The sequence below is a fragment of the Platichthys flesus genome, chromosome 7 (assembly GCF_949316205.1).
Source record: "Platichthys flesus chromosome 7, fPlaFle2.1, whole genome shotgun sequence".
Taxonomy (NCBI): domain Eukaryota; kingdom Metazoa; phylum Chordata; class Actinopteri; order Pleuronectiformes; family Pleuronectidae; genus Platichthys; species Platichthys flesus.
In genome coordinates, this window is record NC_084951.1 from 12241303 (window position 1) to 12259081 (window position 17779).

Consider the following 17779-nt stretch of genomic DNA (forward strand, 5'->3'; position numbering starts at 1 on the left):
AGGTGGAGAGTGAAGGAGACACGAGAGTCGGGAAGCCTCTCCTTAAACCCAACTACAGATATTCTGAATGTACCATTTCGGGCTTTTAGAGGCCGAAGTGCTTAAGAGGTGGTTTGAAAAAAAGACACGGCCATTCTTGTCCAGGTGTCAGCGAGAGAAATAGTCACTTTGGAAAAAGACACCTATTTTCCCTCCGAAGACCACAGATTAGACACAAGACACGTGTGTTGAAATGCTTCCTGAGAAAAAGAAACCCCACAATAATGGAATGCATAAAATATCACAAATTGATATCTTAACAGCGTAACAGTATCCAAGTGTGGAATTTCCCTTTAATGCCCGGATGATCCAACATAGACGTAACAACCCAACGATGGTAGTAAGGGTTGAGGCCGACAAGAAAGGAGCAGCTCCACATTCATGAGATCATTCGAGTCCTTAGGTGATGATGTGTGAAGTGTACAGAGGAGGGCAGCTGAGGCTTGGAAGTGACAGCAGCAGAGAGATACTCAGGATGTGCAGACATGATGGCAGGCGACATTTAAGACCAAATGTAATTACCACTGAAAGTAGGAAGGATGAAATAATTGATTCTTTATAAAAGGAAAAATAATCATTATTATAAATGGTTTGATTTATTTAGTTTCAATGGGGTTCACACAAATGTTCCAACAATGTTTTGTTTAACATCAAGTCTCAGTTAAAACATTTTTAAGTAGGTTGAAACATGTCTTGAGTTAACTGGGACCTCAGCTTCCTAATTAAAAGTCTGTTTACTAACTAAACTAATCCCAGGCTTAGAAACCAAAAGCCAAAGTCTGCTACAGCGGCGTAACTGGTCTGGGTGTGTGCAGCTCCCAGTACCACCCATTGCTACTGCCTGCTGGAGTCGATACAGGACATTCAACCACTGCTTTGCTGAATAGGGAACTTTGAGAGAGCGAGAGAGAGAGAGTATGTGTGTGTGTGAGAGAGAATCTTGGCGATAAGTGTGCGTTCTATTGGAAGGAGTTCACTATGCACGCTCTCTGAACTAAATGGAAGGTTGATACTCTGCACGCAGTAGATCAACACATTTCATGTTTTCTACAGATTCTACAGATCAAGTTCTGAACTCAGCAGGGAAAGTATATAAATCTCTGAAAATCATTCGTGATGATGGAGTCAAAATTCATGATCCACTTCCAGCCCCGTTAGCTTCATCCAAGCAAACGAACACCGAACCTGAAAACTTTAACGTTGTCTTCATACTCCCTTTTTAAAATGAAACATCGAATGTAATAAGCAGGACAGAAATACTGGAACGTTTTTGCACACAAATATTACGTTTTTAACAATTAACGCTGCACATCTCTTTGAAAAAATCTAAACAGCATCTCGTTATGTGCAAATATGTTGGTGTAACACAATCTCACTATTGCTTTTCACACAAAAAAAACTGCAGGAAAAACATTTCCTGCACCACACTTCTTTATGGACTCTGCCAGGTGAACCTGTGCTATACAGGAAACACACTCCCTCCCTGTACGGAGAAGGTACAATTAATACAGGCCGAGCACTTTGCCTTTGGGACACTGAGCATCACTGAGACGTGAGCTTGTGATAGAGCTATTTGTTTTCCTCAGAAAGCTGTCCAAAACGCCCTCGCTGGGATCGCTGGCCTGCACAAAGGCCAGCTATGAATTGGTCAAATCCAATGGGGCAGGTTATTGATTAGGCCTACAGCTACTAGAACACAAATATGCAACGAAATTAGAAATGTGTGCTTCTGTGTGCGAGCGTGTGTGTGTGTGTGTGTTTGTGTGTTGGAGTCAAATCGAATTAATCTGCCTCAACCACTAATCAAGCTTTATGAACCACAGACTTCTAAATACAAACAAATTAAATCTAAATATCAACTGCAGCAAATATTTCATTCCATTGATTTAATTGAGCCACCAATTGTTGCTGTCCCTCTTAAAATCAGCAAGATGTACAAACCATATATTATTTTAATCTGAGAGAAAATCTCCTTTTGATATTAACATAACAAGTTTAATGTGGGGTGAAAATCATATTTATACAGTAGCTTCTAGTTATTATGCCATATCCATTCTTCTCTGAGGGCTATTGGGATACAGGAGAAGTTGGGTGCTCTCGAGATAAACTTAAACAAGCTAAGAAAATATGTCTGTAGATACATAACGTCCACAACGACCTCGGAATGATGCCATGTCTTACTCACATCTGTTGCCCTCCCTCCTTCACATCTCCCTTTTCAACAAGTGCAGTTTGTCAGGGTCAGAAAGCAATTTAAAACCTCTATTAATGAGAGGCAGTGAGAGAGAGAGAGAAGTGACAGAGGGAGAAGTTAAAGGGAGGGAAAGAAAGAGAGATGAGGTAGTGGGGCGGAGAGAAGAAGAGGATGAGGAAGGAGGGAGGGGTAGGCTGGGGTGTCAGCCATCAAAGCAGGCCAGGAGAAAAGAAGGCCAGGTGCTGGTTGTGGGAATGAGCCGTCCATGGTTCCAGGGACCACGGTGTGTATGTGTGTGAGTGTGTGTTGGGGGGTGGTGGTAATTAGCCAAGCCTGGAGGAGAGAGAGGGCCCTCCAGGGCCCGCGGGGATAGCCCCTCAGAGAGGATACCATTTGCACTTCTACAGGAGCCGCCAGCCCCGGGCCACAAAGAAGGGGAAAAGGGGAACTATGGCATCCTTTATCAGGCTGGACAAAGACGCCGCATCTTTTCAAAGGAGACCGGAGAGAGAGAGAGAGAGAGAGAGACAGAGAGAGAGTGAGAGAGAGAGTGAGAGAGAGAGCGAGAGAGAGAGAGAAACTTCAGTGTTTCAGAGAAGGAGGGGAAAAAGAGAAGAGAAGAAAGAGTCCTCGGACTGGTCAGGACTCAGACAGAGAGAGAGATGCCAGTGTGTGGGTTGCAAAGCGAGACAGGAGGTTACGGTCATACTGGGACCCAGTCAGTCCTCAGAGACATCAGAAATTCACTAATGTCCCACACATGCTAAGAGACATGCACACACACATACACTCATAGTGGAGCTGAGTTACTTAACCATATTCCCAGGATGTAGCCACAGGAAACAATATCATGTTATTCTTAATAATTTCTATCATTTTCTATCCCTGTTGCGATTGTGTTTCTCAGGCATGTAAACATGAAACTTCTCTTCTAACTAAACCACAGAACAGGTCGGCTTTTCACTTCATGTCACGAAAGCTAAGTGGAGGCAGTGGAAACGGAGCCAAGATGGCCACGGTCTACCTTTGACATTATCAGGGAATCTTAAGAGTTTTGCCCTCCTGTAGAGCGAGGGAAAGTGGAGGTCACTGACATTACTTTTACCTATTACCTCTGGAGTACGGCTACAGAGGGGGGGTGAATGGTGGCCTTTGAGGCTGCACGGCTTTGTGTTCCCCGTTGGAGAGCAGCCTGACAGCCTTAGTTGAGTGGGGGCCAAAGGTCAGACAGGTCATGTGATAAGGCATTTCAGACCTGCATATATGGGCCCCCAGACTGAAGAGGCCCGACAAAAACTCATGACCCCCACTCCCTCTGTGTGTATATCTCCTCTTCCTCTCTTTTCTCTGTCCCCTCATGGTCCTCTTTCTCTCTTTCTCTCTCTCTCTCTCTCTGGACACAAAATGCCATTTGTTGTCCGTCAGTCAGTAGCGCAGGGCCCGGGTCAGGCCCAGCGCTGAAAGCTCCATTCACACACCCTCTCACCCAGGGATGTTTTTGCAATTCAATATTTTCACACGCAGGCAGCTTCATCGTTACTTTGGAACCGTATACTTGGCAGGATGAGGCTAGGGGCCTCTGGGACAGAGGGGCTGAGAGGTGGAGGGTTGGGGGAGAGGGGGTCAGCACAGAGGAATCCTAGTGTCGGGCGGGGACGGGCTCGCGCCAGCTAATGGGCCATCTTGAAATGTTTTAGCTGAGATCCCTCGGCTGACACCTACACACACACACACACACACACACACACGCAAAACAAGTGTGTGCTACACACACATTCCACCCTGCTCATCACTTCACAGCCAATCTGACTCTAGGTTAACGAGCAGGGCTCTTATTTCCTTCATCAAAATCTCTGCTAGGGACTTTCTGCCCCTTTTGTCACTCATAGCAGAGAGCGTCCCACAGCTCAAATGTACAGCACATAGTTAATAACAGCCAAATGAGAGTGGTGGCACATCTACACAACAGATGGCACATTTAAAAGTATAACAATGTGACAAAATTCAGTACTGACAAATGCATTTTTAGAAAATGCATGTGGTTTTCCAGAAGGCAAAGATTAGCAGAGCAAAGAGGGAACAACAGATCAGAGGCAAAATAACATTGTATGTATGAATTTCAGGGAAATGTCCCTAATTTGAATCAAACCATTTCAGGAGATTTGTTCCAATTCCACATCTGTATCGCCAAAGGATTTGTTTAGCATACAGAGTGGCTGAGGTAAACGGAGGGCCTGCAATGAGAGCGAGCTCTTAATATATGTATCCCGTGCTTCACACTCTACTTAATGAAATTAAACTACACCAATAGTGGTCCTTTGTCTCTGGGGAGTTCAGTAATCAACATGCCACCAGTTTTCATTTGGTATGAAAATAAATGGCAGCCGGTGATATGGGCCTAATTGTGTTGCACCAGGGAGGAGCTGGGTGAGAAAAGGAACTTGCAGCGGGGATGTATTGCAGCCAATTTTCATGGACAGCAGCACTCGAGAGGTGGTCAAATAAGCAGAGGCATTCATCTGGGGACCGGTACCCCGCTTCCACCCGCTCCCCCTCTCCCTCCCTCGCTTTCTATCCATCATACTCACAAAGAAGTTAGCCAAGTATCAAACAAATAGAGAACTGGTGAGCCCTGCGCACTAGCGCCTGGCAGGGTCACTGGATAATGACAGCTCAATTACTGCGAATCTCCTTGTACACCGCCCCGCCAGTACAATCCCCACAGCCGCCCCACCTAGCACGGCAAATTTGTCAAACTCGCCAAAACGATGGGTCTGACAGTGTAATCGCTAACCGTCCCCACCGACATGAAAGAGGTCTTTATCTGGCCAAATCAAAGAACCTGATCTCTGAGTGAAAAGGGTGGGGGGGTGGGGGGGGGGTGACTAGAGAAGAGAAATGTCCCGCTTGGCCCCTGTGAGATTTGGAGATGTCTCTAATCCGCTATAATGAGACACTGCGTGCACATCTCTGTGGTAATGACGGAACGCAGTGAGAAAGACGGTGAAGAGGAGTGAGGGAGGGAGGGAGGAGTGGGTGAGATGGAAGTGAAGAAGGAGCCAAGGCTTTGAACTAGCGGTCTGATGAAAGAGGAGGCATGCAGGGGGAGTTGAGAGCCACGCTGCCTCTACACACCACTGTCTGTGTCGGAGACAGACAAACAGCCCAGGGGACAGAGCATTTTGTCCGCTTATCTGGACAGGATGAGCCGTCATCAGCAGTGCCAGATTGGGACTGAAGAGTGTGTGTGTGTGTGTGTGTGTGTGTGTGTGTGTAGGGATGAGTTACAATTTGTGAAACCACTACAGAAGAAGAGTAACAAAAATAAATATTTCCCTTCACTGAGCATGAATTAAATCTATCATTTCTCACTCTAAATAAATCTCTGTATTCTCTGCGAGAAAAGAAATGGTTTCTATGGTAACAAACCTCTTTAACCCCAAAATAAGCGGATAAACACAGGTAAACAAAATGAACTCCTTGCCCATGGTCAGTAGAGGAATTTGTGTTTTCTGTGTTTTCCCCAACGCCCCGGAAACCAACACGTCGAAAAACCTTTGTGTCTTAATGCATCTTGCATGTTACGAAAAAAAATAAAATGCTGTTGGATTGTGTCACCTTTCAATTCAATGCACATGTATTTGATTAAAAAACACAAGACCTAAGATCACATTACACACTAGATCAATGAATTAGATTCAAAGCCAGACCGTATTGGTAAGAGTATCTTCAGGGTACATCATGATACGTGTCCCAAATATATTACATGAGACTAAGCTGAAGTCTAAAACAAAACCTTCCTCAGAACCATTGATTTGCACAACAGAAATATGTAGAACAAAAACGTGATTAGATCATATCCTCACAACATGTTTCATCTGAAAAACATTGAAACAGTAACGCTGAACAATTGCCCAGGCTCTCTTCGTTTACGGAAATTTGTCAGCACACCAAGACACACAGTCGCGCTGCACAGAGAACAGAGAGCCCAGGCGCGAATGAAAGAGGGGACAACATAAAGGAAAGGAAGTTCAGGAACGGATAAAAGGAGCGGAGCACGCTAAGGACGAATGAAGAAATTAAAGGAACGACTGAGCGAGGGAGAAAGTGAACGAGGCTAATGCCAAACAAATCGGGATTAGACCCAGATAAGACCAGTCACAATGCTGAGCAATCCTGCGGATATCACAATGCAGGGAGGAATCATGAGGGCTGCTTAAGCGCGCTAATTAGGGACTCGACACATTCGCCCCTTGTTTTGCAAACAACACACACTGTTCAACAGCGGGTGGTGCACAGTCACACCAGACACACAGAGAGATAATCATTTAGCATTAATCAGCATCCTCCAGAATGGAGATGAAACATTTCCTACGGGAGGACTCCAGCAGTTGCGGGGTATTCTTAGCCCTGAGACGCTGGAGGGACTCTTCTAGACATGGTCCGGCTATGGGACGTAACTCGATAAGCGGCCAAAGGTCAAGAAAAAATGCATTGAACTGCAGTGTAACGACTTTTCTTTTTTTTTGAACCCCCTTTTTTGCCAACACATAACGCACTCCGAATGCTGCTCGGCTATTTTTAACAAGACCCTGCCCCCATCTGCAGGCTGAAACTGAAGGGTATGAGGAGAGACGAAAAACAGGGGGCTGCTCAAAAAGAAAACATCAGGGATATATCTGACACTGTCTCAGGCATACCACGGCCCGCGCTGCCAAACGATCGGGAGATTGCCGTATTTTTGCAAACATGGCGGATGAGGTCATGGTGCGAGGCTGGAAACAGGCATATTTGCCAACTGGATAATGTGAGGTCAACGTTTCATTGGAATGAATGGGATTTAGAACCATGTGCAAGAGCTTAATGCAATGGTATTTGTATGTCAACTCAAAATTTGACTTAGTCGGCATGAGACCGGGCAGTCAGCATGGGGCTAAAACGTGTGTGTGGGAGAGGGGGAGAGAGGGCCTGCCGTGCATCCAGGTGTACGATGGTGCCCACCCATCTCTGTGCCAGACCTGGCCAAGGTCAAGGCTCGGAGCAGTGACAGGACCTCCAACAACTGTGCAAAATGGTGTGTGTGTGTGTGTGGAGAGGTACATACACACACACACACACACACACACACACACTCAGAAGCCAGCAGAGCCAGCTCCTGCTGTTTGGATGACATTTACACTCAACCTTTCTAGTTTGTGATTGATTGGGGTTAAATCATACCAATGCCCAAAAATCTGTCACCGCTAAGGTGTGTGTGTGTGTGTGTGTGTGTGTGTGTGTGTGTGTGTGTGTGTTTGTGTTCATCTTGGACAATGCGGCTCTATGTATGGAGGTGTGAGTAAACCATTCAAATTCTGCTACTCAGTCTTTTCTGCTTATTCTACAAACCGTAAGCAAACGTTAGTTCTTCTATCTCTTGAATTTAGAGTGAAATACTTTTTGAATATTGGCTATTAAATAAATCAAGCCAACGCAAAACTGAAGTGGCCTCTCTTTTGAATGTGTACATCCTTAACACGTGAATCTTGAATTTTAATAATTTAAAGAAGCATATCTTTTGCACTTGAGGTCGATGTGAGACTTGTCGTGAGATTACATCAGAGACAGCTGAACGGTGAATAAAAGTGATCTCTGTATTTTTGCGGGCACATTAGGATCCATTCATGAGTCATTCCAACATCCAGCGGGTCTTTGACATCTCTTTTCCACGGGAGTCGGAGCCAAAACAGCAGCACATTTACAACAGCAACTGTCTGAATAACAAGAAAAGCATTGAAATCACAGAGAGGAAGACGGGGAGTCGTAGTGCTGTTAGTAAAAGAAAACATTAAAACGTTTCAGTGGAACCGTCGTAAAACAGGCTATTTAAACAAATAATTGCAATATATCAATCGAACTATCCTCCAATAAATTCATCTCCCCTCTTTACAGCTTCGAGCCTCACAGGGTAACAAGTTCCTTATATTCAAAGTCTTTCTCCGGTTTATTGCCTGCACAGGTGGAAGAGATCACGAAGGTTTTCTTTATTGGCCGGCCATTTCAAAGATTTAGGACTCAGCAGAACGGAGACTTCAGACTACACTGTCCTGCTCATTTCAGGGTAATAGGGATACTTTTACTGGAAAGAACATTTTTCAAGGGTCCGCTCTCACCGAAAATTCAAAGATATGGTTACAAAAGGCAATGCATCTTTATTTGTATCACATTATGTGAGACAAATGTGGACCACATGTTAGTGAAACAGACAGTGGCTTGACACCGAGCGAGCCACGGCAACGACTTGAAGCTTTAACAAAGCAACTTCCCCTACAGCAAATTAATAAGTTACAAACAGGCAAATTTATGGCTATAGCATGAGCAAATCACCCTTAATGTTTTGGGTGTTGCTGCAGAGAGACGTACTCACTTCATCTTGTAGAATATGTTGTCTTATGTGTACAGTACAAAGGTATTTGACTGAACACACAAAGATGAGGAACTGCCCGAGAAATAAACACAGAACCAGCCTCTCTGCTCTCAACACACACTGAACTGTGTCCTCCATGTGCACACGCTGGGACGAGGAACTCACTGCAGGTCCAACAAACTTCCATAATCAAGTACTCATGCAGCCTAGGTGGCCGTGCCAAATGTGGACTGATGCAATTAGTTAGGCTACACAATTTTTCATTCCTTCAGAGATTGACACAAATAGTTCTCAAATCGGTCCAAAATGTTCAGATCTAAATTCCGGGGACCATGAAAAGGGAAGTGAAGGGAGTGATTCTGTATCGCAAACATGATTTTACCAATCGCTGCAAAGCAGGTTGTCTTCATAACTGCGTGGTGACCAATATCTCTGGAAACTAAATAGAGACTTGTACAAAGAACCAACACACAAAATCTGACACGACCTGGATGATTTCAGTTTCCAGGTGCAAAATGTCCCAGGACTCTGTCATAGTCTGTCATTTTAGACTTTAGAAAGTAAAACTGTAAAACAAGAATTAAATGATTCAGAGTGCTGCAAATATCATTCACATCATCACACGTGAATGCAAATGGTATCAACGCAGCCGCAAGAGTCTCTGGTTTCCGTTCCACTTTTATCTATGACAATAAAATAAAGATTTCACAGCTAGTTCCATTTTGCATTATTGTCAGCCTGAGTGAAATTCTAAATGAAACTGATTTATCAAAAAAATGGCTGTGTGTCTAAATGGCAGTGTGCATGATTCATCTATTGACCTAATTTATGAGCAACAAAACAAAAACATCTTCTGAAACCATCTAAGTCATCAACAAGATTACAATGACTTTCAGTTGTCCTCATTGGCTCCCTGGTATTATGGCTTCAAAATAAAAGCAAGACAACTGAGAGATTTGGGAAATTGTAGTCACTCGACATTACATTTCCTTTTCATTGGAAGGTCCTATCATTTTTATGTTGCAGGCTCTAATCTGCGAACATGGCGGAGTGCTATCTGACACACATTACAGCTGCATGGCAGTCATACATGGGAGCCCACTGCAGGACCCTGAGAGCGTTTAGCCAGAAGTTCAACATAGCTACCATTGTTGGTTTTAAAGTGTTATGGGTTGGGTTTTATTACTTCTGTCAAAACATCAGAAGCTGTTGAGCCAGGCCAAGTTCATGACTGGGAGTCCACCTAATAAGGGCCTTTAACACAAAGATCAATAGAGTGGTATGGCAATTAGTATACATGGGCCAAAGAGAGAGAGAGAGACAGAGGAGGGACTGTGAGAGGAGAATTGTCATAGGTTCTGTGCATTTGTTCTGAGTGGTCGGTCTGTTTGGTGAAAAAACGGATTGAAAATATATTTAAAAAACGTCACCCTTCATGTTATTGTCTTCATCCACTATAATACTATTCTATAATTAGAAATCAATATAGTGCATAAGTTGTGGCTAGAATCAGAGTGACTTCAGTTGCAACCTCCTGAGTGTTTCTTTTTTTAAAGAAAGAGCAGAGTGCGCGCGAGTGTGAGTCCGTGTGTGTACGTGTCACACCTGTACACTGAAATATTCCAGAGGAAAAAGAAATCTACACCCCGTCAACCGGAAGTCCTAATTGAAAGCCACTTTAAAGTTACACATGGGTCCAGCAGAAACACCACAATAAAAACAGCCGCAGTCACACACACACACATACACACACACACACTTCATGGCGCACGACCATACGCGCAGGTAAATGGAAAATACTACTAACAGATGCAGAAGGCAATTTCACTGTAACTCTCTGCACTTCGCATATTTATTTTATGGTTGTTTTATTTATAAGACTCAACCAGAGGCCAAGTCTCATATTAAAGCTGATATCGCTCATAAAAATGACACGTGACGTTAGGGCTCATGTGTGAGGATTTATTCACTTCTTTTTTTTTATATTTTAAACAAATAAACGTCCAACATTTTAAATGAAATATAATCAAAAACAATACAATCGCGATGTGTAGTCTTTGGTCTCCAATCAAATTACGCACTCCAATAATTAATTCAATCACAGACAAATTATTAACGGTGGGAAGGAGAGGAACAAAAGTTGGTTTTATTAAACACACACACACACACACACACACACACACATCATACAAATAGAGGGACACACTTGATACTGACACCAAAACATTTAGTAAATAAAGCTTAAAGGCTGCATGTAAAAATAAAATCCCCACGTGTCCATATCGATTGTCTACGTTTCGACGGCGTTAACGTGTGTCTCTGTGCGCAATCTGCCGAGAGGAGGAATAACACAATGATAAAGCATGTGGTGCATGTTTGTCTATGGGCCTCCTCTTCTCAGCCACAGGCGAGAGTTTCACCTAAGCGGGAGCAAAAAGAAAGAAAGAAAAAGTCGAGTGGAATAAATTCCCACGCGTTGTATTCAAAATATGGGGGCCTGTATGCTTTTGAATGCTGTTATTATTATTTTTTGACTCTCCTATGAACCGCTGCTGCAGCACCACACATCCTGAGGAGGCCTGTGGGCTGCAGAGGCTCCAGTGGTCCGGTGAGACAGAGCCACAAAGCCAGGCATTTGTGTTCATTAGCACCCGGATCAACAGACTATCAGGGCTGTTTAGAGATCAGGACCAAGTGTAATTATACCGAGCAGAAGCAGGATCCTCCACATGTTTAAGTATTTTCACAAAGTGGCCCAATTAGTAATCTTTTGCCGCTTTTCGTTCTTTTCTTTTTTTTTTGTCCTCCATTTTTTTCTCCTCCTGTCTGTCTGTGTCTCAAACTTACACGGGAACTTGACCCATGTGCACCTATGATGCAGGAGTAATAATAATAAAAAGATATGACTGTGCTGCTTTTTATTGTTATTATTATGTAAATGCACGAGCCTACTTGAAAACCAAAAATCCCATCACATTTACATTTTTTTTTTAAACTCACTGAAAGAAGAGGCTCATTTCAAATAACGTGCTCCAGAAGCTGTGCACGAATATTTATTTCGCATTCAGTCTGAAATGTGAACAGGCAATTCGAGTCATTTCTCATGTCTAATTTTAAGATCGGAGGCCAGTGGCTTTGGCAAAGTTACAGAGTTTTTAAAGGCCTGTACTCATGCAAGCAAGTTTGCTCAGCACAAAAACAATGACAGCTATATTTTAAAATAATTGGTTTTTAATAGGATAATATATGTATTGTATATACATGGCAAAATTCGTGCTTTAGCTCTGCATTTTTTACCAAACTGTAAATCAAAAGTCACTGTGGATAAAATATAACGAACAGGCCTGCATAAATGGCTGTGTTAAAAAGTAATCGACTTTCAAATGAATGGATAATCATAATAATTATAATACGCAAAAACAGTGAACCAAATCATTGGCCGTGGAAAACAAAGTGCATGCATGCAACAGCCAAAAAACTAAAGACGCGAATCCTGAACCAGCCCCAGCAACAATATACAAATGTCAAACAAAATAAAAAACAACACGCTCCATTTCCATCAACAACGTGCTATCGTCCACAAAACGGAATACATGAATTTCCCCGAGTGACGCGAGCAGCCGTCCACTGAGTAAGTAGTAGTAGTAGTTGTTGTGGTATGGGCGCCTTCTTGCACAAGACGCATTATTGATTGGCATTCCCTGGAGGAGGAACCAGCCCGCTGCAGTCCGAGGGCCCAGGGACTCAACAAAGTGGCCGCGTACAGCGATATCTTCTGCGGCTAAAGCAGGATCGACTTTTCAGAGAAATGCATTAAAACATTGCTCTTTCTTTCTAAATTCCCCTCCTGGCGTCTCCGGGTGCAGGCGAGTGCGCACAGCCCGGCGTGCGCTGTGCAGCAGCAGCAGCAGCAGCAGCAGCTCTGCAGCAGAGCAGTGCCACAGCGCCCACTATTTCAAGAGCCGGGGATATGATTTCACAAGACTGGGAGCTGCTCTACAGACGACGAAAAAAAAAAAAAGTTGCTATCCATTTCGCCAACTTTCCTGGTAACTTTCGGGACACGGTTCTGCGACACCTCTGTGCGTCCCGAACCATAGAAAAGCGCAAATAAGAAGATGGAGCAGAGGTTTTGGGGAAGTAAAAAGCGCCAGCGGCGATTCTCATCACACATGAAACTTTCTGACACCGGGGAAAGCAGCGAAGCCAGGAGCGCAGCAGCGGACACGAGCCCGGAGCGGAGACACACTTTCAGCGCAAAACTTATCTGCGGACAAAATACGCGTCGCCCCCACCTCCTCCTCCCTTCTATTTTAAAGGATATGACAAATGACAAGGACGCGCTGGACATCTACACACACCGAGCCGGAGAGTTCGGAGACCGGCGGCACAAAGCGAGAAGAAGTAAAAGCAGGGAGAAGAAACCAGAAGACCTACTTTTGGCCAGTTTTCTCGCCCTCGCCTTGGATCTCATCTTGTCGGCTTGTAGATTCCTCTCGTCGTCCTCCGTGAGCCCAGAAGCAGCAACAACACTATCTTCATCTCACCAGCATTGTCAGTTAGGACACCTTCGCACATGCGCACAGGCCATTCAATCTGACACCCTCGCCGGGGCCAAAAAACTTTCCAATGTATTCATCATCATCATCACTTTTTTTGTCCTATCGTCTCCCCTTTAGATCACTTATCTCTTCCCCTCCTCCTCCTCTTCCTCCTCCTCCTCCTGCTCTCTCCTCGCCATCTCACCTTCCCTCCCTCCCCCCTTTGCCATCGTCCCCCCCCCCCCCCTCCTTCTCACCCCCTACACCCCCCAACCTCCACCCGCCCCATTCAGCTCCTGCCAGCACCTTCTTGTATTTTTACCCCTTCGACTACTGGGTTTTCTGCAACCGGCGGCGGACACACAGGTATGTTGAAGTCTGGATCCTTTCATAGAAATATACTAAAGAAAATGTACATTATTTTATCAATATTATAAAAAATGTTTTAATGTTTTGACAAAATACGGTTATTTGAGAATGTAGCCTGCACATGCAGTTTGAGATAAACGTATAGTATGTGGATGCAGCTGATAATTCATCACGTGTTCTGCCAGTGAATGTGCTTTAATTGCAGGTTATTTTTAAACGTCATTAATTCACATGCATGCGTAAAAAAAGGTGGAAGGTTCGATTAGAGTTGCACCTTATAGACTAGTATGATTTGGTTGTGTGTGTGTGTGTGTGTGTGTGTGTGCGTGTGTGTGTGAACCGTGTTGTTGCCCTCAGGACAAGCAGCGGCCAGCAGCTGTTTGACACATGCACGCGGAGGCTCCACCAGCAGCACCGGGGGAAGGGGGGGACGTTCACGTTCATATCCACAGTCTTATTTGTGGCACTTTATTTCTGGGAGAAGTGCTTGTTGCTCATTTGTTTCAGCGCCACTGTTCCGCGTAAAGCTACCTGCGCGAAGTTGGACACACCGGAGGACTCACGTGTGTGTGTCCGTGACTTTGGCACCTGTTTGTTTGTTTGTTTGTTTGTTTGTTTGTTTGTTTGCTGCAGGCAGAAGGAGAGCGCTTTTAGGCATTAGTGTGCACCCCGTGATTCCAACAGACTGAAGAACAAACAGGTAATTTATACATTTATATTCATGCATTTATTCACAAAATCAGAATTCTGCAGCATTTTGATTTAGATTTATTAACTTTTGTGTTCATATCGAAGTTGTAATTTAGGCCTGTAATGTATTTTTATGAGGACAAATAACTAAACTTTTATTATAGGTTTACTATCCTGCAACAATTTTGCATATTTAAAAAAATATAAAAATGTATGACTATCAAACTTCTAATAATACTAATGACTATTACAATAATAATAGTTATTATTATAATTCATATTGTTATTATTATACTGGTAAATTGACGCTGTTTATTTTTGTTGACCGAAATAATAATTGATAACCTTCTTTCTTTTTCAAAGACTTTATTTACTAGATAATTAAACCAAGTAATAAAGTGCCGTTAGAGTGCTGCGTGGTGGCGGGCCGGACGTCACATTCATGTGGTGCCTGGGCCTTTAGCCTACATGTCATATGGGAATGGTTTCCGTCTGGTTCGGCTGAATAAAGGCGGCTCTATGTTGGAGCCTATTAAAGATCGGTGGTGATGGAGCAACTGCAGTCTGCTGCATGGGAGGAGCGGCACCAGCTCTCTGCACACCAGTCACACTACACTTCTATGGAGGGGGGGGGGGGGGGGGTTCAAATCCATGCGTAGATTATTATTAGTAGTAGTAATATTCTTAATATTATTGTTAGTATTTCCCTGGTCTTCAGATCGTTGTTTATTAAGAAGCGCACGAAGCAACAAATAACTGATATGAATAAAGGCTCGAGTTCATCAAACACGTCCTCAGTCTATTTTGGAAACAAATTGCCTTTGGGATGTTTTCCCTTGAGTTGAAGTCAAATTAATGAAGTGATCATTAATCAATAATGATCAGCGGCAATTAGCATATATTATCTGTTTATTAGGGAGTTGCTATTGGCATCATGGTACGTTTTTTTTCTAATCCAGCATAAATGGAAGCATGTGAGGTATGAGTGTGAAGTGTGAGGGGGTGGTTGTATCGTTAAATACCTGCACAATTGTCAGTGTAATAATAATAATTATTGTTAATGTTATTTTATTATTTTAAAGATGAGCTGCACCGTCTTTGCGCGCAGACGGACAAAAAAAATGGAAGCAGGTCGATAAACAAATAATAAATGATGTGGTGCACAAAGATTCTGTTTATTCCCTGGTGACTGAAGGAGGAGTGGGGGCGTGCATGGTGACAAGCTATCAATAATCGATCGTCCTCATCGATCCCGCGTCCTTCACCCAGCTTCAGTCAGAGGGAAAACCTGAGAAGGGGAAGTCATCCAGCACAACTTTCCCTCGCAGGTTTGTCGACATCCTTTCCCTCAGCCGCCCGGGACACGAGGCCAGGCCTCCGAGTGTCCCTCGCACATCGGGCCGGACACATGATTCCACATCGTGCAGCACCTTCTGCACAGAACAGCCCAGTTCACTGTTCGCAGAGAGAGAGAATAAAGGTGCTGCGCTCTGACACTGGCCCTTCGAGGGAATAGCCTACTTTTCTGCGTCATTTAAACGTCGACCTGTAGCGGGGCTGTGGAGACGCAGAACGGCTGCGCAGACACACCTCGCGTTTTTTTTTTGTTTTTTTTTTTGTAGAATTTGTTTTCCACAAATGTGACTTCTATTTCCTTTTCTTCAATTGTTTTTTTTTTTTTTGTGGGAGGGGGGGTTCTACCGCTTGTGCAACGCTGATCCTCCTCCGTCTCCGGAACAGAGGTGTGCTGCTGCTGTGAATCTGCGCTGATCCCTCTGTTTTATTCATCGGTCGATTTAGACCGAAGACAGGGAGATGACGTCCGAAATCAACCGAATGTGATAATAAACGAATTAAATCTGCAGCTAAATAAACTGAATGGAATCAGGATCCGTTTGTTAAGCTGCCTTTATTTTACGAATGTGCGTTTACTCTTGAACTTGGTGTTCACTGCGCCTGCAGGACGGACACTGCAGTGCGACCTCTGTGGCAGCTCCTGCATGGCCCACACATCAGAACATACACCTCCCTATAACATACCAGGGCCCGTCTGCAGCCGCTGGGGCCTGTTTATGTTCAGGCTAATTGTGCAATTTGCGTAATTTGTGGACACAATTTGCGTAAAACAAAAAATGGTTCGGTTTCCTTAATCTCATTCTCATGCGAGTTTAGAACCGTTGTTCCCAGATATCCGTTGATGACAACAAGAGGTACAGGTACCAGTGGCTATTCATTTCAAATAATCGAATGCACAGAAGGGGGAGGGGTGAACACAAGTTTATAACACTGTGGACTGGTGTGGCCAGACCGTGGTGACTGTACCCCCCACCCTCCTCCCTCTCACACACACACACACACAAGGGGACCCACACACGCACGCACAAACACCCACACACCACAGGCTGCTGAAACCCAAGCTTTATCCGCGTTGGAAAGGGCTCCGGGTCCCTGGATTAGACGTTTGGCGCAGATAACATCAGCGCACATGAGATATGTGAAACGGAGCACCTCTGGGTCAGGCCTGCGGACGAGGCGGGCCGGGGGACTTCAAACGGCCGCAGCGGGACCCTCTGTGGGCGCTGGGAGCATTGTGAATTTGTTAACTGTAATTCCGCCGCAGTCGATGTAATGGGAGCGTAAACATGGCAACTAGCTGGGACGATGCGTGGAGGCGCGCAGGCTCATGCGGACACGCACGCACAAGCCACTGTACGTGACCGGGCCTGTGGGAGGGAGGGGGCGAGGGCTCGCACATCATCTCAGACTTGGAAAAAAAATGACAAACACATTTAAAAAAAAAAGAAGAAAGAAATCCCCTTCACCACTGTTTATTCTCTGCCACAGATCGATAAGTGCAAATCAACCATGATCACAGGAGCTGATCAATTAGAATTAGACCCCCCCCCTCCTCCTCCTCCTTCCTGTAGTGAGGTGTGAGTCTGGAGTGGCTCTCCACCCTCCTCTCCTCTAATGAAGCCCCCACACGCGGTCACAGTGAAGTTGCCTTGGTAATTATTAGCCATTAATTGGGTTCAGGACCTTGTGCGTCTACGGAAAATGGGAAAACCGAGCGCTTATCCAAGACGTTTCTTTTGGGGCCTTTTGGCAGCGTTGTTAACATGCTGTCAGGGACGTGACGGGCTACTGATAGCGGGAGTATGAAGAGGTGAGAGGGCAGCGACTGCACCGATACAGGCGCACCGCAGGAAGCCATGCGCTGCCGGCAGTCCACATCTGGAAAGCTATTAAGAATATATGGCCGATGTAGACAATGATTCAAACACATGCGCGTGGCGTGTGGGCCGCTGATCGATCAGACAGATTGGTGATTCGAAATGAATCGATGAAAGAATGTGCAGTTAAAGAAAAAAATATCTAAAATAAATAATAAATATGGATCTTTTGAGTCAGGTTATATTTTGGGGAACACATTTATTATGAATTTATATTATTCTTAGGCTACATTGATGTTTATTAATCAGCACCTCTATGATGAAAAATATTTAAATGATTCTTTATGACAGTATGGAACACTGCTTT

The 17779-nt window shown here is 44.4% G+C and overlaps 1 protein-coding gene across 2 annotated transcripts in view; it reads right to left on the bottom strand.

Moving 5' to 3' along the window:
- The window catches only part of prdm16 (PR domain containing 16), a 170293-nt gene extending 156946 nt beyond the window's left edge, over positions 1-13347 (bottom strand). For both annotated transcript variants that reach the window (XM_062392558.1, XM_062392557.1), the window contains exon 1: positions 13077-13347. In XM_062392558.1, coding sequence (XP_062248542.1) covers positions 13077-13113 — 37 coding nt within the window. In that variant the 5' untranslated portion in view covers positions 13114-13347. The remainder of the gene's footprint in view (positions 1-13076) is intronic.
- Positions 13348-17779: the final 4432 nt, after the last annotated feature.